The following is a 22,485-nucleotide window of genomic DNA, read 5'->3' on the forward strand; positions in this document are numbered from 1 at the left end:
CATGTGCCCGCCTTCCAGAGGAAGTTAATAAGCCATGAATTCCTCACCTTATTAATCCATAAAACAAACTGGATAACAGTCACGGTAGCCTTAGTTATAGGACCCATGTTTAGATAAGGGCCTGCAAATGGGAGAAATACAGCCACCACCACATGCCACACGAACCGGGATAAGCTAGCCCACATGATGCCACTTAACAAGGAATCTATATCCAACGCACAAGAACCGTTATTCCTTTTATCTCTCGATGCCCTCGGGCCCCACGTTGGGCGCCAAAATCTGTCTTGGTTTGAAAAAGACAGGTGTCTGTGGAGGAAGGCAGGAGCCTCCCTTGAAATGGAGAGTGCAACCCCCTTCCCTCCAAACTATTATAATTTTGAAATTAACGGGCCTTCAGGCAAAGATATGGGGAATAGGAATAACAGTTCTTTACTAATATATATATATATATAACACAAGGCAGGGAAAAAACAAACAACCCACTGGTTTACACTGACAGAGTCAGGAATACAACCTGACACCCTGTTAGGGTGGCAGTAGCAGTCCGATAAGATGCTGGCTGCAGTCCTCCTGAAGTGATGGGTGTAGTTCTGTGGAAGCAGCAATCAGGTAAAAGAGTCTGGTCTTCCTCTGAAGGTCCAGTGGTCGGCAGGTAGCTCTCGTCCTCTGGAACTCCAGTGGGGGGAAAAGCTCCTCTGGGAATCCAGTGGAAGAAAGGCTGCTAAGGTGTTCAAAATCTCCGTTTTTATTTGGCATGGACTGCTTGGCTCTTCCCCCCCCCCCCCCTCCCCGGGCGGAGCATCTCACAATGGGATGGGGAGTCGTGAGGCAGTTCCTTGATGGGCCATTAACAGGAGATAGCCCAGGAGCGAGTTACCGATGGGTCAGGCGATAAGGCATTGTTGTGCCCATTGACAGGAGATAGTCCAGAGGGGGGAGGCAGGGAGCACCGCCCCACCTGGTCTCAACAGCTCCTGAAGATGGTAATAGAATATATTTTTTTTCTTTTGGCACATTTTACACTGTAACCCAGGACACCTGGCTTGGCTGGGGCAGCATCACAGCCCAGCCATGCCGGGCAGGCCATTAGCAGGTTCAAGCCAGCCAGGGCAGCTGACCTGAGTTGGCTACAGGGGCAGCCCTTCCCGTAATGTCATGGTCAGTATAAAGGGGGAAGGTTTGCTGAGGAGAGGGAGCTCCTGTGGGGTTCCTGCTGCTCCTTGTTTGGCTTCTCCTGAGGACTGCTCTCTGGTGGATTGTGATAACTGGATGTTCATTTGGCTGAGTAGAACTCTGTATATCCCTCTTGGTATTGCTGGTGTTTTCATTAAATCTGTTCCACTTCCACCCACAGGTCTGCTCTCCTTTTTCCCCATTCCCCTCCCTGGCTGGTGGGGGGTCATTGGGTGATAGAGCGACTGTTATAGTTTAGCCCTGGGTACAGGCTAAATGTAGACAAAGGGAGAAATGAGAACCCCGAGTTGGAGGGGAGCAATAGATGGAAGATACATAAACTGGCTTCAGCAGTGCTGCCACCAGACATGGAACTATAGCTGAAAGCAACTGAAGACTGACAGTTGTGGTCAAATGAATTTGACCAAGAAAAGTGAAGCAGTGTTTAGACAGTCTATTGGAATATGAATACGTTTCTTCTCTATTCATTTTTACATCTCTTGAAAAGCACAGTAGCTCAATGCTTGATGGAACAGTTGTTGAAGGAGAAGAAAATTGTTCTTTTACAACATATTAAGTGCACATTTGGTAGAGACAAGGTATTTCCACATTTGTGGACAACAGATCTCCACATGTTATGTGGACAATACAAGTAAATACCAGTTTATGTTAGCTTATGAGGTTTTGCTCATGTGTTCCAGAGTCTTGGCTAATTAATTTTAATGAAGTTTGAGTGGAAGAAAAAAAAGAAAAATAAGATTAAACACAAAAAACGCATATCAGCCAAAGACCTTGAAAGCTTTTTTCTGTTTTGGTTTGACCCCAAACAAATTTTATTACTCAAGTTGTTTTGATTTATCTGCTAAAGTAAAAAATATTCTGTTATTTGCCTCTTCAGCACAGAGGGTGGCAAAATTGAAAATGCAAATATATTTCTAAATTTTTTGAGAATGTAATACACAACCTAACAGTAGTTTAACTCAGTTTGTCAGCCATCACTGTATACTGCCAGCAGCAAGGTATGCACTGTGCAAATGCATGGTGCCTTTGGAGTGGTCTAATTTATGTGCTTAGGCAAATAATATTTAGGATGCCAGTTGCTTTAACTCTACCAGCTTACCCCAAATTACTTAAAACCCCAGTATTTGTTTGCATTCTTGATACGTACAAATGCATTTATTTTAAAGAGCCGATGTGACTCATTACACAGGAATGTCAGTCTTTGAATCTATTTTAAATTGGATACCTAAAAGAGAAATTCTCAATACTTTCTTTTATGTTTCATTAAAAATCACTACCAATTGAAATAATACACTGGAAAAAGTATAAATGTAATGATGATGAAAATTCAGCTGTGTGATACTGTTTATGAAAAACTTAGATTTTATAACGAAGCTAACTGTAGCCCACACCTTGCTAGACAACTTTGCACTGAAGGTTCATGTTCAGTAATTTGCCCTTTTAGTTTTCTTTCTTCTGTTCAGTTAATCTCTCCCAGGACTGTATGAGAATATTAAAATGAAGAAAGTAAGTACATTAGATATGTGGTTTGACAGGTATTTTAGAAATTGCTAATTACTATTGCCTGTGCTCGTTTGACAACTGCCTTCATTTTATAGATATTTTAATTGTAAGACTGTGGGGTTTTTTCCTTTCTGTAGTATGAACAACAGTAGAAAGGAGTCAACTAAGTAGAATCCTTATGTTCTTTCTGTGGTCGAGCTTACTGAGTACCTGCTCATGCTTCCCCCCCATATGTATACTTTCAGATTTTTTCTGAGATCTGTTCCATTGCCTGTTCCACTTCCTTTGCATGCTGCCTTATGGAAATAGCTTAACCTCATATTTTCCCCTTTTCCAGTACTACTATAGCACCTTGGCTCTTTTACTACTGTTTTAACTCTGCGTGCTTACATGATACTGAAAATAGCTGTATGTCAACAGCGAATCCATAAAGTGCAGAAGGCATTAATAGTTTAAGTCCAGGGTGTATGGATGTAGTTAGTTTCCAAGAGAATTAAGTATGTATTTCACTTTACTAGGTCATAGATTTTCTGAACTTAAATTGCATGTCTTTATGTTGTTTTAAGTAAAATAATTGAATCACCCACATTTGTTCCACAATTTTCCTCTTCTTGTGTGTTTTCCACATGTTATAACGGGGATTTGTCAGAGGTACTACTTGGATCACTTTTATTTCTTTGTTTTATTTTGTTAAACCATCATCATTGTAAGAACATTAGCCTTTTTTTACATGATCTTATGCGTTCTTTTCCTATCTCCACCCTTGATGTGTGTGGTTTGTACATGGGTCCCATACCCGTCTATGACATTTTCTTATGTAGGCAATTCTTCCCTTGTAAGATGCTTTTTGATGGAAGTCTAGAGATGGAATCTGATTGTAGTAATTATTACACGATGAGTAGTTGTTGCCTATTACTCCTTTTCATGCAGAGTTAACCAAAACTTCAACAAACTTGTTTTCAGCCACAGTCCTTGGCCCAAGAAGTGCTTTCTCTGGAGTGTCTAGAGTACAGTGCCAGTATTTGTTTGATCAGTGTCTGACGCTTTGGTTCTGCTGATAGATTGCTTTTCAGGTATTTCTGCTGCTTTTGTCTCTTGCCCTGTCTTACAGATGCCCTTCCCTTTTTGCTAGCAGAAAAGGTGGAGATGGCTGTGTAATACACTATTTTTGATCAGTGCTTTACCAACCTATAACCTGATTAGATTCAGGGAACCATACTCAATTCTTAACTATAAAATTTCTGGGTTTTCCATTAAGGCAGCAGGCTAGAACAAGTCTCACGGAAATTATGGCAGTTTACCATTTACTGTGTTAACAAATCCTGGAGAAGAAGGTTACTTTTCTCACTAAGGTGTTACTGCTGCCATAGAGATGAAACAAGCTTTGGGTCATTGACTGGTATCTTCTGACTTTCCCACTCTGCATTTAGTATTCCTTTTACGGAACAGTCAGCTTCTGAGATTTTTCTAAAATACCCAGATTTACTGTCTTAAACTGACAACATGCTTTACACTTGGCAAATTGTGAGAGAAGAAATAGAAATGTGACCTGGCTGCAAAAGAAAAGGGTAGTTCTTTTGTATTAAGATGGTAAAGTCTCTGAGAGGTGGTATCACAAGCGTGATGACCACTTCCAACTTTTCTAGTTTTTCCTTCTAATGCTTTCAGAAACTGCACTCCGCTGGCAGAAACCTTCTGCCATTCAAACATGCATTACAACAGAACATTCAAGAAATACCTGTCTAAATTGCTTAGTTAAGCATAAATAATTAAGATATGATCAGCAAAGAGAGCAGACCTTTGGTCAGTGTTATTACTTAGTGCCACAGAACGGGACCTGAGGTGTGCAGAATGTCGTATGGGAAGATCAGCTTTATTTAGGCTGTAATTTAGAGAGTTTGTTGATTTCACTGATGCCAGAGGAAAATAAAGGTGCATCTGAACATGAAAGTACCTCTGAGTACGGCTGAGAACAAAAACTGATGGGCCCTTGGTTCAAGGGAGCTAGTCAGGAAGGCATGCTGAGTTCAAGTGATTTAAATCCTTAAGAAAACTCCTACTCATGCAGGTGACCAATAAATCAGTTCTTCCTAATAAATGATTGTCACAGCAGGAGGCTAGTCTTAATTTGGAGGTATAATACAAGTCAATTTTGCTGAAGTAGAAAAGGCACCGTAAGAGAAATGGCTTTCTAGATGAGATGAAGTTGCTGGCTCACTTGAGTAACTTTGGCAGGGACAGGATTACACCACACTACATGGCTCCTTGTCATATTACAGCCTGAATCTCCAAGGGAGACTGGAAAAGGAGCATGAATCATTGTCCCTGGGATACTTATTATATCCATGCAGTGATTTGGAGTTACTCAACCTTGGTGTCTTTGTAATACACACATACCCACTTTTCAAAAATTACACTGAAGGTAATTTGACAAAACCACAGCTGAATTAAGAATCTACTATTACGTATCACTTACCTTGTGTCTGGAGTATAACAAGCCAACATCAGCAGCAGCATGTTTTGATAGTTCTGGGATATTGTGATAGAGGAAAGAAGAAAACTAATGAGTTATCACTATAGTAAAGCATTGGAGTTTGAACAGTTGGATTCAAAAGCTGCATATAAAACACTTTTCTCTGTGCTTTTGCTTCAAATATGCCCCTAAATGTATGACTGCAACAGTGAGCATGTTTTTAAGATAATATAGAAAAGCACTCCAAAAGTAAAAGCTAAGTTCAGTTTAGTAGATCAGAGTGCCATCGTAGGAACCTCCCAATATTACCCATTTGACAACTTTTTGTCAGCAACTTCATTTTATAAAAGCCTCTCAACAGCTGGTGTTCAGAAACAGAACTGTACAGACTTAGGTTGGATTTGAATTGTTCTTTTGATGTAAAAACCCTTGAAACTGTATAAGTGGTGTGGGTAATACTGCAAGACCTTCCGCATAAGGATTTCAGAGTATTATAACTTTGCTCTTGAGCCTGTTGAGCAATAACGGAAGAAAAAGTCCCACTGAATAAATAGAAGCAAGTCATGGAGCAACCATGGTTTTCTCCCATAAAAATCCAGTGACCTGCCTAAGCCTGTGACGATCTCTTTATTGCAGGAAACCCGAGATGTACAGGAAGTGACAGTGGTTAGAATGGTAAACGGAACATCGATCTTGTATTGCCCTCCGATCCGTGCTGCCATCCTATATAATTGTTTCCTTGCTGCTTTTGGAAAGGAAGGCTATTCATTTCTTAGTGGGGAAAAAATACGTGCCCAACACCTTGCCAGTGTGTTTATAATCATGTTTTGGATCTTAAAAAAAGTTGGCATTACCTGCCTTAAGCAAGAGTTAGTCCCATTTTCAGAAATATAAATAAATAGTGTAAAAGTAAAAGAATAATAGGAAACTCCCTCTGTCTAAAACCAGTTCTCATAATGATATATTTAGGGTCTTTTAAAATTTATTTTGTAATTCCATTTCGCTTTTAACCTTGATTAGGCTCTGAATAGATCTCATGTCCTGACCAGGTTGTACCCTGCATCCAATAAACAGTGTAATATTGATTAAAGAAGAGATGTTTGAGTTAATGTTTCTGTTACTTTTCTTCACCAAAACTACTATTAGGAGAAGGATCAGAAAGGCAATTAGTTATCTTGTGAGGAGAAGGAGGTTTTTTTGGTTTTTTTCCCCTTCAGCTGTAGGAACAATTTTTTCATTAAAACAGTAAAGAAAAACTTACCCAGGTGTCATAAAGTATGCCATATCTTATGGCATAAAAGTATGCCATAAAATAATCACAGGCAAAGGTTTAAGTGCAGTATGTTCTAAAACAATGCATCTTGTGTCTCTTAGTATCTTGTCATACAAGGTTAATATAATTTTCTGCTTGCACTTGAATTTCCTTTTCTATGGGGCTTTGGAGGAGGTGGGGTTATTGGTGGGTTTGGGGTCTTTTTGTTTGTTTTTTTTTCATTTGGTATAAATTAATAAAAAAGTAAATGCAGCTGGCCAAGTAAGATTAGATAGCCACAGTTTATCACTATGTTGTTTAAAGAGAATGTTGCTCTGGAAATTCCGGGATTCCTTTTGTACTTAGTGCAGAATTTCTCTTTGTTCTGAAATGGTAAGTGTGGTGGCTTTCCACCAAGGCTTGTAGATATTGTCATGTACTAGTATGGAAGCTAAGTATTCAAAACAAAATACAAGATTTGTAGTGTTAAAAAAAAATACGTTCCTAATCAAGTTGCTAAAACAGTTTTGAAAACCAGAAAATATCTATTTGTCCACAGTTTTACTAACATCCTGACCAGCTAGCTGTGTTTTCCTTTTATCTCTCTGAGAATCGTATGCCTTTCATGCTGACCATCTTGCAATCTGAAAGTACCTGTTTCAAGCAAGCCAATAAATGAAAGATTTCAGTGGCTAAGCTTGTCCTCGCCTCACATAACAATGTTGTCTGTGGCTTTAACATTCCTCAAAGAAATTCTTTTGTGGTGTGTCCATTAAATGTTGAGTTTTTATGACCAATGTTACTCCACAAGATGCTCTTAGTTACTGTAATACCATCATTCTTTAGGTTAATGCTTCTCATTCATAGCCTGCAGTATTTTCACAATAATAAGAAAACCTGCAATAAAACAAGTAATATAGCGGAGTATTTCTGTGGAGGATAGAGGGATTTCACAATGTAACTTGCAAATTAGCAAGTTTGTTCTTTAACAGATCACGAAGTAACTCCAGGATTACAACTTCCGCAGTGTAGTAGTGCATGTGTCTCTGAAGTGTTGTAAAGATTTTGACTTGTTGCCAAGGTTGACCACTGAGGCAAAATTCATAATGGCTTCCAAAACAATGTCCAAAACATGGTGTGTCTTACCAATGGTACGTGTTCCAGTGTAAATGCTTGCTGCTACTGTGACCTACTTTTCTGCAGGATGGTATGTTTTGTTTCACAATTTGTATTTAAATTAAAAAAATAAATAAAAAGCACTTTTCTAGTGTTCCAAGAATTACAAAAATGCTAAACATCTTTCTCAGTCTGACCGAAAGCAACACTGTCTCTTTGCTGACCATAACATATCAGCCTTTGGGTAGGTTCTTGTCTTGTGTTCAGAGTAGACAGATGTGTTGGAACAAGTGGTTTGTGGCTGGAAAGTCGTAATTCCAGTTGGTTTATGCAGAGCTAATGAGCAAGTACTTTTCCTGAAGTATAGATGAGAGGAAAATCTTCAAATAAAAAATTGCATGAAAAGTGTATGATTAAAGGTACTACCTGTCTGAACACGAGCATTTCCTGCTTCTGGCATCAGTGCTCTGATAGGAAATGTTCAGGTCACAAGTTACAGATTTAGAATTGGGCATCCTTGAATTTATTTGGGATATGTTCAAACTTGCAAGTAGAAATCTCTTTATAAACTCAGCAATTCTTTGGAACCTTAAGTATTTGTTTATGTAGATCTTACATAACTGCTTACATAGAGCAGAGATGTTGGGGGAATATTTTATGTGTCTATTTTTTGTCTTTGTACGTGTATCATGTCTGTCTTAATGTCTGTCTTTTATTTCATTTTAGCAACTGGAAAAAAAGTAACAAAAAGTATTTTTATGTACAGATAACTCAAATTCAGATGACATCATAATGGAGACCAAACTGTAACAATCTCTCAGTTGCTTTTGTTGTAGAAATACTCCGTAACAGTTGACTTAGCTATGTTCACATCTTGGACACACACCCACCACAGAATCTTTTTCATTTTGACTGCCTTGCAGAGTTAGCAGTTTCGTTCACTTTTTTCATATTCCCACAGATAACACTGCTCCTTTTGCTATTCCTCTTCATTTTATACATTTTGTTGTATGTGTTAGACATGTAAGAAAAATGGCATTATCACTGAGTGAGCATATTGAGGAACATTCTCTTTTAATAGAAAGGCTGAATATTTTTAAATTGATACTACAGTGTTGAGTGACTCTGATTCATCTTCTAAAAGATTAATTCAGCTGTGAGACGTAAACAAAATATAGCCTTCAACATTCCCTTTTTGTATGAGGTTTGCAATGAAACAACGAATTAAATGTAATACTCTTAACACATAGATAACTACCTATTACCAAGTGGCCAAGAAAGTATTCATCTCTTCGGCCATAATGGTAGAACTTCCATGCTGTTAAGTGTGTTGTGAGTTGTTTAGTCATTTAACATTCCTAAGCAGTAGTATTTGTAATTGAGTTTTGGGTTTGGGTTTTTTTTTTTTCAGAGTCAAAGGCATTGTGAGGTGAGGGAATAGATAATGAAGTATCTACCCATTTCTACCTGGCTGACCCAGCTTGGCCTTGCAGAATATTGCATGCTCTTTGAACAGTATGATGCCATAGAGGTAAGAATTGTCTTTTCCAATAAAATTCTTGAGAAAATGTCAAGCAAGATGATATATGCTAGTGATTAATATTCAGTCATATGGTGCTGGAGCAAAAAAACCTAGAGGCTGATAGTTTGCTTTTGTCTTAGGAAAGGGGAAAATAAAACCAATGTCTTTTCTAACTGTGTGCTAAAACTCACAGAGAAATGGAGTCACTTACTGGTGAGCTAGGTGAAGTGAACATTTTACTGTTTCTAATGCTGCTTGTCCTATATTAGTCATGGCTGTCTCAGATTGTAGCAAATGAGCGTGTTGACCAGAGCAAGAACACAGATAACTTTTGTTCTGCAAAAGTTAACAAATAAGTTTCTTTCTTAAAATTCAGAACTAAATAAAATACAAACCTGCGTGCAAATTGTTATATGAAGTTGCTTATAGGCAAATGGATACTATGTAGCTTAAGAATAATCTTCTCCTTGAACAAATACCACATTACAGAAGGACATTACATCAGTCATTTTGAAGATCCCTAGAAATTTATTTAGAAATTCTTAGGAAGTCCTTTTCCCACAGGTCTTACTTAAGCAAAGTTCCCTCTTTGTTATTCGTTATGTGTTTTTAGTTCTTAACATCCATGTACAAATTTATTGACGCTTACATACTATATCATCAATTAAATGATGCTTTGACATGTTTTAATTCTAGCTTGCTGTATTCCTAATTCAGAAAATAAATGTAAAAAATAGAACTGAATATTCTCATCCACTCAAAATATTGTGGGATTGACTTGTAAACAATTTTTTTACAATTTTTTTTTCACTGATCAAAGTTTCATGAAGTGGCACTAAAGTTTATTTAAAATTGGCTTCTATGTCACATCTGTGCTGCTTTTATACCAGAGTTCTTAGTGAGTGTTATGGTAATCTCATAATCCAAGCAAAATAAAAATAAAAGGGTTTTAAATGCAAGTAGAATTTGTCACAACTAGGAAAAGGACAGCATTTTCTACTTTCCCAAATGGACTCGGTCTGTAAGACTTAGAAGCACGTTGGAAAATGTTGTTAATGTGATTCATGCTACCATTGTAACACTGAAGACAGTAACCATGGGACAGCCATTTTGACAGTCAACAAACATAAAAAAACCTGCAGCAAAGATAGTTTACAGCTTACCAAGCCTGAAAGCTGCCTGTAAGAAGTTTTTGCTGAAATGCAAAACTTAAATAGGCTTAATGCATCATTCTGGATGCAATGGACTTTTTTTTAAACTCAAGGCCATGGGTCAGTATTTCAGTTCTGCAGTATCTGCAGATTACAAGTGTTGTATCATTTCTTAGTTCCTTAGTGAAACTGAGTATTTTCCTGAAACAAAACTTTAATTTGTGAAAATGCCTGACTTACTCTAATTTCACATACTTAATAACCTGCTTAATACTAGGCAGACACTTAAGAGCCGTGTTGAACCAAGATTCTAAGTCCTTGAAAGTCTAAGTAATTGCCTTTGATGTCTTCTACTTTTAAAAATAATTACTAATAACTATTTACACTCGCGTTTTTCTCTCTGCAATAGAAGATGTGATTATACCCATTTTGCTGAGGACAGTGATGCACATTTTCTTGAATTAAATTGTTCCTAGCTAAGTAGTAAATACATGGCAGCAGAAGACAGAGTTCTGGGTTTCAGTCAACTGCTCTACCCAGTTTTTAAGCCAGACCAGAAAGTGTTTATGATCTTGAATGAAGAAAGAAAGACTTCCAAGGTGGGAGACTTCTCACTGACAAATAAAATTTTCACATATTAGTGTTCTCTGCAAAATGAGCAAGTTCTTTAAACCTACTGAAACGCTTCCCCACTCAAAAAAAAAAAAAACAACCACCAAACAAACCCAACAAAAACCCCCACACAACAAAATGTGTCCATAAAAGTTCCCACTGTGTTACCCTACGCATATGCTGTTCAGTACTGGAGTTAACACCAGCTCTTTTTGTGTTCCTCCTTACAAGCTTTTTCCTAAAGTTTGGAGAGCAGGCATATTGTATTTGTAGTTCTTTGTGTGTAGCTTTTCTTGGAGCATGATTTTGGGGTTTTGGGGGGAGATTGTTGGGGGGTTTTGAGAGAAGCAGTGGGAGCCTCTCTCGCTGTTGCCAAAGCTGAAAAATCCTTTCTACTGAAATGTTAATTCATCATTATTACCAGTTTTTGCATTTCAGTAAACCTAGAAAGGGATAAAGTAAGAGTAATAATTATTCAACTCCCTTCTTTCATGTCATTAGATAGATATGAGGTATCATTTGAGAAACACTTAATACGACATTTTTAGGCACGGGTAAATTTCCTTAACAGCTGTTGAACACTAGTTACAGCTAGTGACATAAAAAATTGAGGCTTTCGGCAATTAGAGGACTACTCGGTCTAAGTCAAAGAATGTCATGTTTTTGCAGTGGTTTTAGTTGGAAAGAAAGAATTTTAAATGACAGTTTCAAAAACAGTGACTCAGAGTAGAAATTCTGTGTCAATTGTCTTATTTACACAGTGAGACAATGTGATTTGGTATTTTAGGGTCCCAGGCCTGACTCATCAAATCTCCATTAGAAAAGGCCACTTTTAGCAATATGACTTGCCAGTAACAAAGTGGAATGGAGTACATCACGTGGATTTCTCTGTATCTGATTTACAGTGAAAATACAGACCAGTAAAAATAACAAATGTGTTTGATCATAAATTTTCTGCTTTGGATGTGTTTTCTTTTTGCTCTGAAAGATGTCATCAGCAAATGAAATTTTGTACTATAAATTAACATCAAATTGAAATTTTATACTGACTTATAAATAATGCTGGGTTATTCAGCAGCTTATTTTGAAAATAAAATAGTAATGATTTTGTGAAGAGAAAAAGAGAAGCGAACCGTTCAGGTTTGATTACCCAAATGCATTATCTGGAAATTCATATTCTTGAAAACAGTGTCACAACCCATGTCATCTATTAATTATAGTGAGCATCCTCTTGATTATCCAAAACCTTCCTTTCCAATATTATAATGCCCCTCAGTTCACTCTGAGATTTATCTTCCTTCATTAGCTTAAGTGCAGTTGGCATACTAGCACTTTGGGGGTGGGGGTTTATTCAAAGGTGTCATAGCTTTTAGAAACTCTCCAGCTATCTTGACCGGGGGAGATTTGAGAAAAAAAAAAAATAGAGACAATGAATTATGTTTTAAAAGAAAAATTCTTTATCCCTGCAATGCCATAGCTTATCACAACAAAGGGGCTTCGTGTAACACATAAACAGACTTATGTTTGCTGTTACATAGCTTACAGTATCAGAAACAGCAGACCTGTCTGAAAGAAATCTGACTTCTCCTGGACTAATAGGTGTAGTACGTTCCTTACTCTGGCATTTGCTACAGGACTTACTCCATCTTACAGAAGTTGATCTTAGAAAAATGGGAATTGAAAATCAAGTCCACCGAACACACATCATTTCCAATATCCTGCTGCTTCAGGAGGTAGAAAAAAAGAGAGGTAAGATTTCCGTATTGTCTCCTAAAGACTAAGAGAATGAATTAAGGCAACCCAAGCTTTCCTGTCACATAGAGATGATAAACAAATACTGTGATTCAGCCTAGGGTACTGCTCTGAATACAGATCACAGAGGTACTTTACATAGACAATAAGAAGAATAGCTAAACTATAATCTTTTGGCAGGGTTTTAAAAAAATAATGTAACGCGTACTTTTCATTTGTCATTTAGAAAAGGCTCCGCTTTCACTTCCCTTTCTATTGCTCTCTTGGTCTTCAGCTTAACAAGATACAATAATGTTAACAGACCATAATGGAAGGTGGTGTTACAAATGTCTTCCTCACTTGGAAAGATCATATCAAAAGGTCTAAACCAAGCTATTTTGTGTACGGGCTGCCTCATCCCTAGTGAGGAGAGAGGAAGCTTACACAAGCAGTCCTGACCCTCCTTTCCTCCTTTTCCATTTGGGGCTTTGCTATGAATTAAGACTTGATCACAACATTTTTTGTTGCTTTTATGATGCTTTTATCAGTTCAGTATCAAAATTCAACTCGATGTTCGTCAGAGTTGGAACAAGCCCTGTAAGACATTCTATTCTGAGCGGAAGGGTATAGTGAGATGATATTCAACTATGACTTATTGTACAGGATATTTTGAGAATAGCTAACAAGATAACAACATACGAGTATGATGCAGTCTGCCCAATAATTCTAAAGATCACTGCCTAAGGCTTCTACAAATTTAATGTGAAGCAGTGATTTACTTGGCTGACATTCCTGCTTTTACCCTCTCTTCATCAAGATAAAAAGACTTTTGGAGCATCTGTAGAAATGGGATATTCCTAAAATGTGTTTAGCTACTTTAACTTTTCAGAAGAAACTAGAACCAGTTGTGTACAAGCAGATCAGTGTAATTTATCAATGTTTTCTGAGGAGTTCAAAATTGGTGTAACAATTACGTAACTTCTACAGTTCATTGGTTTAACTTTCTTGAAATATGAATATAAATATGACATTTTTGTAACTGCTACTGTGAACAGAATAGGAAATTGATTGCCGTTGGTTACTGCAGTGAAACTAGACATACTGCAATTAGCATCTATTTTCATGTGGCTTTGGGGACTGCATTTTGTGACCTTTTCAGGTACTGGAGCGAGGAATATGTTACAGTTCTCAATGTAACATTTTTTCATAGGAAAGGACTGTTCAAACTGTCATTCATGTGGTGAATTGATTTGTAGGTAGTTATGTAACGTTTCAATCAACTCACTGGAACATTCCAAATTCTGTTAATATACCTACGACTTGTGATCGTTCAGCTTCAGATAGGTTAAGCTAAATCTAATCTTGCCACACTACCAGTGAGTTCAGTGACTCTGAATTTGAGTCAAACATAGGCTCCAGTTTGGACATAAAATATATTTTTTTACCTCCGGACATATGTCTTGCAAGGTGACAGTGTGATGCCATTGATTTCTTTTTTTGGCAGTTAAGTGCTAGAATTCTTTAAGCTAAGTTCAAGTCATATTTTTATCGATGTTTATCTTGGTGAGCAATGTTTTCATTTGCTCTCTGGTTTTGGCTAATGAAAATAATTAAGTGTATAATTGAATTATGCGCTTGAAAAAATAGAGCCAAATTGATCTCTGAGTTGTTCTGTTTACACCAGGAAATTTACATTCTAGATAGCTTTGCCTATTGTAATAAAGAATTCTGGGAAGGCTGCAAAACAGATCGGTTCAGTCAGTCATACACAAGTGCAGACTGTTTTGTTTTCACAGTAGGGACTAATGGTTGTTATCTAGTCTCCAGCCTATTATGACATGGTTTTGTTTTGTGTCTGTCTTTGGCAGAGTGCTGTGTCTAGGAGCAAAGTGCCTAATCAGTTACACTGAAATGCTTGTTTTCCAGCACTGAACTGTACTGAAGTCAGACATCAGAAAAAAAGATTTAAAAAAAAAATCTTCCATTCTGTTAAATAAATACTAATGTCGTACCTACTTACCAGAACAGAGCAAAGGCTATATTATTCTGTTTGCTGTTATTTTGAGCTTTAAACAACAGCATTGTATTTGTTGCTGGTTCAACGGTTTCCAGACAGTGCTTGATGTGATAAGTCATTTTAATATGTAAGCATTTTCACAAGGTTAATTTTATAGGACTAAACATTTCTTTGTACAGTGAAGTTAAGTTTTTTGGAAAATTTGGTCAAAACATTTTCCATTTTCTAAAATGTTACCTGGTTCTGAAACTATTTTGAACAGAACATGTCTCAGTACACTAAGATTTGGATTCATCCTGTCTAACTCTAGCTACTTGGGCTGTTTCCACAGTAATTAATACTAAGAATTAATACTAAGATCTGGGCATTGACATAATGCCCAGTAACACATTTGACCTGGATCAAATATGTGCACATGATCACATATCTGTTCAATTAGGCAGAGTACACAATACAAAGTTCACTACCTTTATGCTCTTAGGCTATCTTTATGCCAGCCAATGGTAGGGAAGTGATTAGAATAACTGGTTTGAGATGAGAAGCATTAGCTAATCAGTAGAAAAATAACCATTCAAAATTGTTAAACCACTTCAGTCCAGCAGAATGAATTTTATAGTGGATCAGTGCTTTGAATAATGGGGCTCTGATATTTTTCATCACTGTTAGAAAACTGAAAGGCTGCTGTGCCATTGACTCAGGACATTAATTGAAGCTGGGGTTCCAAAATGCCAGCCTAAGCAGTCTGTGCCCTCTTCAGCTTTCCTTTAGCTGCTTTTTCCCATCTCTGCATTGTTCCTTTTGTGGTCAGTAAAACTATCCTGCAGCTGTGTGGGGAACACATTGGGAAATTTGTCTGGCTGAAAAAACAACTTTTTTCCCCTCATGTTCATCCAGATCAAGTCCCCATGCCAGTTCACTGTTCAGCTGCACAAACACTTGTACAAGTATGAATTGACAAGGAAGAGACATCAGAGGTGACCCTGGTGACTGAAACAGCTCTGCTGCCTAGAGTGAAACCACAGCTGAAGGTGTTCTATTAGAAGGCAAGTCACTCTGTGCTCCCTCTAGGTGTTAGAAAGAGACAGATGAGTTCAGCAGATAATTCAGTCTACTTTCAGTTTGAATTACCGTATGTAGGTGTCTATATTTTTGTTGTTATTGTTGATTGTAGAGATATCCCAGGATGGCTGACTTTCTGGCAGATCACTCAGCAAGCGCTGACAGCTGGTAGAATGAATTTTGGCCTCAAAAGCTGCAACTACTGTTGGCCTGGAACATTTCATCTCATCTTTTGAGTCCAGCCTTCCAGATTTCAAGAAAGCATTTGTTTCCTTTTCTCTAAATCCTGATGATCTCAAATATTTGCTTAGGGCTTATCACTGTATTTCATGTTCTTGCGAATCAAAGTACATAAGCAGAAAAATGCTTCCAGTTTCTGCAAACTCTCTTCCTAAGCTCAAAATTGTCACCAGTTCTGAACTTCATACCACTGTTTCATGAACAGAAGACCACATGGCTCTGTACTGAGTCAAACTGGTAGCTGCTCAAGTCCAGGATCTTGTATCAGGTAGTGGCAAAGTAGATGTCAAGTGAAACACGATAGAGCACGCCAACCCGGGGTGATGCTTTCTCAGAATACCTTCTCGGCCTCTAAGCATTTAATCTAACAAAGAATGAAGTTTCAAAAAGGTATGAATGTGAAGAGCCATAAATACTCTTTCCACAATCCTTTTGCCTGTATCTTGACTTACCTTTTGATGTGCATTGCAGCACATTCTGGATCTTGGTGTCCTGCCATCTAGGCCAGTATCCCTACATGTATTCATAGCACACTGTGACTCCTTTGAGGTGTACCTTTTGTTTTCTGTTCCAGGGAAATTGGAGAGTCAGAGGGTGGGGCCTGCAGCTTGCCTGGGCTTGTCCCAGTACGGAATCAAGATGCATCCAAAACTGGGGTACTAAACCACTCCTAAGTAAAGCAAAATATAGCCTGTGTGTATAGGAATGTTCTCAGCAGCTACATAGCACCTTTTTGTAGTCTTAGGAATGTTCGTTTGGCATCGCGAAGAAGCCAGGAAGTAATATCCTCTTCTAGAAGTAGCTGCTTCTGGTATGAGAGAAACAGATGACAAATTAGGTGTACTCTGACTCCTGTATTACACAAGGGTCTTCCTTCCCAGAGCGTGAGGCATAGCACTCTGTCCTGTAACAATTAGCAGTTCAAGACAGACACCCTGAAAGCTGTGGCCCTGTACCTGCAGAGTAGTGCTCCAGGAAGGAACTGTGGTTTTCTCAGTATCATCTAATACAACTACAACAGAGTTTGATGCTATGTGGGATTGGGACAGAGTGATATTTAGTCATGTTACCATATCGTGCTGTCTTTAGGAGTGTAGTTTTGTTATGATTTCTTATGACCTATAGTAAAAGAATAAATCATGCTTCAGATGTGTTGAGGAATCATAGCATCATTTTGGTTGGAAAAGACCTTTAAGATCATCAAGTCCAACCATTAACCTAGCACTGCCAAGTCCACCACTAAACCTTGTCCTGAAGTGCCACATCTACAAATCTTTTAAATACCTCCAGGGATGGTGACTCAACCACTTCCCTGGGCAGCCTGTTCCAATGCTTAATAACCCTTTTGGTGTTAAATTTTTCTAATGTTCAGTCTAAACCTCCCCTGGTGCAACTTGAGGCCATTTCCTCTTGTCCTATCACTTGTTACTTGGGAGAAGAGTCCAACCCCCGCCTCACTGCAACCTCCATTCAGGTAGTTATAGAGGGCAATAAAGTCTCCCCTCAGCCTCCTTTTCTCCAGGATGAACAACCCCAGTTCCCTCAGCCGCTCCTCGTAAGACCTGTTCTTTGGACATGCTCCAGCATCTCAATGTCTGTTTTGTAGTGAGGGGCCCAAAACTGCACACAGTGTATGAGGTGCAGCCTCACCAGTGCCAAGTACAGGGGGACAATCACTTCCCTCGTCCTGCTGGCTGCACTTTTTCTGATAGAAGCCAGGATGCCGTTGGCCTTCTTGGCCACCTGGGCACACTGCTGGCTCATGTTCAGCCAGCTCTTGATGAACACCCCCAGGTCCTTTTCTGCCGGGCAGCTTTCCAGCCACTCTTCCCCAAGCCTGTAGCGCTGCATGGGGTTGTTGTGGCCCAAGTGCAGGACCTGGCACTTGGCCTTGTTGAAGCTCATACAGTCGGCCTCAGCCCATCAATCCAGCCTGTCCAGATCTCTCTGTAGAGCCTTTCAGCCTTTAAGCAGATCAACACTTCCACCCAGCTTGGTGTCATCTGCAAACATACTGAGGGTGCTTACTTGCTGAATCCCACCATGATGTGACCAGCTCCTTCAGTGCGGTAGAAACGTTACCTATTGAGGGGGTAATGTAAATATATAAACGTGAATGTCTATTTTGATATAGTAAAGAAATACCTTGGAGATTGCCAAACATGGAAGACTTTCTTGGTTCCTTTATAACCATGAATTTAAACATAGAATTATTTTGGAAAGCTTTGTGTCCTTTGACTATTAAAATGTTTGTGTATATTTGTAAGTATTCATTATGTACTTTTTCTATACATCATTGGTTGAGTTGGAAAGATATATAGAAAGCTAAGTGACAAGAAGTTTTTGTAATGAGGTGTTTGAAGAGCTAGAACTTTGTTTTTCCGGGACCTTCTTTTACTGAGCTGAATTCTGGTTAATGCTTAATCACATTAAGCATTTTATGGCTTAATGTGATTTCATTAACATCTTAAGAGTGTTTTCCTTTGAGAGGCTAAAGGTATAAAGAATCTTTCCTTTTTGTCTTTTACAGGTGTTTTTATACAAAGAGATTGCAGTTTTAATAGATAATATTTAGTTCTTTTGTAATTTTATTTGTGATACAAAGAAGGCCAGCTTTGATGGATTTAAATAAAATATATTCATTGACATAATTTGTTGTGGGTGAATATAAAATAATATGCAAAACCTAAATTATATTAAATGTAACTAATATTCCATAACTTCTGCTTGCCTTTAAATTCTTAAATAACTGTTTCTGCATATGTTGTATTTCTTGCCCTGCTGCAGTAGTGTAAGGTTGAATCTGAAGTGCTTTCTTGCCGTCTTGTCCCTGTTATTCATTATACAGAAGACCTAACGAGTATGCCTAAGGCATATTCCTAAGAAGGAAGATGAGCAAGCAGTACAGATCCTTGCTTGTGCTTGGGACAATATAAATAGAGCCAAGTCCATCTTCAAAGAAGGTGTAAGACAACTGAAGGACTCCCTTATGTTTTTATTAGATGGCCAAAATAATTAGCATAAAGCCATGAGTTGTTTTGCCTTGTCAAACCCAAGTATCTTGCTTTTGTCACTCTCAGATAAAGCCCGTTGGTTCATTCTGGGTTTTTTTGCTTCTCTGAAACATTGCAAACACAACGAGAGTGCTTCGGAGCAGTGGTATGTAGTGTCAACCTGGCAGATTCCAGACTGGTGCTAAAGTATTCTGGTAGCTTTGCCAATAGATGGAGAGGAGGCTGCTTTGAACACTTCCATCTGCATAATAGTTAGAGGTGGCATTGCTACCTGTGTGGTCTATTTTGCTCTCACTGAGAGATACAAGGATTTGAAGGTTTCTGCCATTTCTGTTTGAGGAGGTCAGAAATGTAGATGTTGTTACAAAGTTGTAAACACGCTCCTCTGACTGTACCATTTCGTCTGTTGAAAGTTCCAAATTTGTTTATTGCTGCTTTCTGGCCTTCTGTTTATCCTTGTCTCTACATCAGTTATGTTCTAAATGAAAAACTCCTCAACATCTGTCACGTGCAGAGAGGCTGTTAATTCTCTTGTATTTGAGACTTTTTACAGAAACATGGAAAACCAGAAGCTTACAAGGAAATCTTAGCTCCATAGTAACAGCTCTTCCACTGCTAGAAGCAAAGACAGGAAAATAGACCCCCTGGTAAAAAAGGAACCCATAAAACCTTGTCCAGCTTCTTTCTGGTGTTATCTTCCAGTTTAACATGTCATTTACCAAAACTAGTCAATAAAGGAAAACTGGTTTTAGTGCCATTTTACCCATGTATTTCAAACTTCTGAAACAGGTCTGTCTAATCTATACCAGTACAAGTTGCTTGATGTGATTTTCAATACCAAATTGAAGGCGGTGGGGTAGGAACGCAACACATTATTGTCACAGTATATATGCGATAATATATTTTTACAAAATTTTTTTAATTGCTAATTGTTTTTTGTTAAAGATGATACTCGGGGGTTTTTATATTCTATCTGGCAAGGGCTTTACTTGCTTTTTTTTTAGTTCTAGCAGTGGCTGATACCAGCTGATTCAAAACACATGGAATTCTGTAGCTCTGAGAACTTCCAATAGCTACAGTGAAATATTTTTTTTTCCCAATCCTTCCAGAAGTTTTGGGTTCTTTCTGACCTAAGACTTACAGTAGTGAGCTATAGATTAGAGGAGTTTACCAGTAAACCAATTCCTATTGGAAAATACTGATTTGTCAGAACTATAGTTTTTAGCCAGTAGATCAGACATCTGGTATTGTATGTACCCAGTTTGTACTCTTTCAGGTCTGCAAAAAATTAAATGTGCTGTAGCCAGAAACTCAAGCAAGCCAGAGCATGTTCATGCTCCAGTTTGTCACGGAATGAGCTGAGGTTTATGTAACTCCTCAAACTCTCCTGCTTTACTTTACTACAGCATCATTTCCAGGATGATCAGCTATGGGACATTTCTGCTTGGAAACTTTTCTGAGGCTAGGGATCGCAAGGCTTCTTGACTCTGACTCGTAACAGCTCTGTGGGAGTTTCTGAAAGACCTAGGGTCTCCAGACCTAAGACAGACCAAATAGCAAGACTGGATGTTGGTGGTTTTATTTACGGAGGTCTGGGTAGCTGCTGACAAAACTTGGCTGTTTCAGTTGGCAGCCAGGGGGCACCTTAGAAAGCACAGTTGCCATAGCTCATAGTTTTCACACTAAATGTTGTCAGACTTTAAATACTGGAGCATTTTTCACTTTGTATTGCCATTCTAATTTGGCCTGATATGTCTTTGATTAATTTGAAAATTACCAGTGAATAAACTCGATTTTCTAGCCAACAGTTATGCTGATCATTATTTTTTTCTATGTGGTATCTGTGGGAGTTGAGGGAATGCAGCATTTTGTTTGTTTGGGTCCTTTCTCTTTTAAGACAAGTCTACAGTAGAAACTTGCTTTGACTTTTGTTTATCAGGGAATCTACAAGAACTGCTGTGTGAGCAATCCATGCATACCATGTCCTCATCTTGTGTAGTTACTTCTGCATTTTATCATTGCAGCTGCACAGCACTGCTTTTAGATAGAAGTGTTTTCTCCTGGTTATTTTAGGAAGACTGGAATCCTGACGATTAAGGTCAAACTGAAAGGTTCCAATGAATCCTCTTGTTTTGTCCCATCATCTCCTTTGTTACCGTAAGCCAGGCACATTTTGAAAAAACTGGCAAGTACCCAGCTCTTGGCATGATTAAGATACGCAAGCTACAACATCACAGGTCTTGGGACCTACATCCGAGTTATGTTCCTCCTCACTCATCTGTTTAGATAGCTGCTGGTATGGGTGTCTTTGCACTAGGTGGAAAGATGCACCTGTACGTACTCCCTTCCTTCAGAAAGCAGGAGTCAAGGGTGACCACAGAAGGCCACAGCAGTGTGTGATGTGTGGTCAGCAATGGCCAGCATGCTGCTGGCTTCTCAGCCTCCCCTCGCCTGATGTCACAAAGGGCAGTGCTTCACCATTGACGCTTCTGTGGCAAGGTGCCACACAGATAGCGTGGTGCCATGGTTAAGGGGTATGGCAGGTCAACATAGAATGCTGGTGGGGAGGGCTTGACAGAGGTTTCAGGACACTGGTGCTTCCAGACTTCATCCCACATCTCAGTAAACCCATTTCCTAGATATAAAGTATGAAAATTAAAAAAAAAAAAAGCAATGAGGAATCTAATCTACCTTAATTCAAAGTAAATCACAACTAATGTAGCTAGTGTAGGCAGTCCTGTGAATTCTTCATTCTTACAGCTTGCAAGCGAATTCTTTTTAACAGCTTTGTGTCGAGTATGTACAGGGATGGGTTGTGTAAATCGTCATACGTGAAGACAAAAAACAATTTTCAATTTCATCTGAAGACAAAATAAAACTTCTAGGAAAAGGATGTAATGACTCATGCAAGAGTAATCACAGCTTGTGCAGGGCTGTGCAGCTACCAGTCCCATTACTTAGCATGGGGTCATGTTACTAAGGAAATTACTACTCCTTTTCTGGTTCTTACTCATAAAACATGACAATGAAGCATGACATTACTTCCTACATAATGTCAGTGCTGAAAAATTTCCTGAGTTTTTCAAATCAGTCAATAGAGACCATCTTACGTGCTAACAGTTCTGAGTTTTTGGCATGATTTTAGATGTCTTACCTGAACTGTGGAATGTGTGGTTCAGATGGAGAAGTGAGATGTTTTCCTTTATACAATGAGGTAAATAATTCTGTGCTCTTCTGTAGCATTTTCCATTTGATAAGCTGATAAAGTACTATACAGTCTTTCTTGTGAAAAGTATCTACCACTGACGTATGTTACAAAAACGTAAGTATAGTTCATACAGGAAGTAAGTGGGTCAGAATATTAGAATTGAAAGTGTAATCCAGGTATCTCAACTCCTCTTTCTGTGTTCCCACCAGAATTCCGGTTTTCTTGCACAGGATGTATTAGTGAAGCATTTTGGTGTTCAAGATGAGATCACAGTCTGTTGGTTTTTGGTTCCTTTCTCCTTCCCCTGCTCTTCCCCTCCCTCTTTTAGGTATATTTTGAAGAAAGATTGTGCCTGAAGTACCCTATGGGAAATCTCCATAGGTTGTTACTTGT

The 22,485-nt window shown here is 38.5% G+C and overlaps 1 protein-coding gene across 1 annotated transcript in view; it reads left to right on the top strand.

Moving 5' to 3' along the window:
* Positions 1–8,982: 8,982 nt before the first annotated feature.
* BCAR3 (BCAR3 adaptor protein, NSP family member) overlaps positions 8,983–22,485 on the top strand; it is a 74,615-nt gene continuing 61,112 nt past the window's right edge. Inside the window, exons 1-2 of the mRNA XM_086462742.1 lie at positions 8,983–9,069; positions 12,458–12,572. Coding sequence (XP_086318868.1) covers positions 8,983–9,069; positions 12,458–12,572 — 202 coding nt within the window. The remainder of the gene's footprint in view (positions 9,070–12,457; positions 12,573–22,485) is intronic.

Source organism: Leptosomus discolor, chromosome 3 (assembly GCF_034619465.1).
Source record: "Leptosomus discolor isolate bLepDis1 chromosome 3, bLepDis1.hap2, whole genome shotgun sequence".
NCBI classification, from domain to species: Eukaryota; Metazoa; Chordata; class Aves; order Leptosomiformes; family Leptosomidae; genus Leptosomus; species Leptosomus discolor.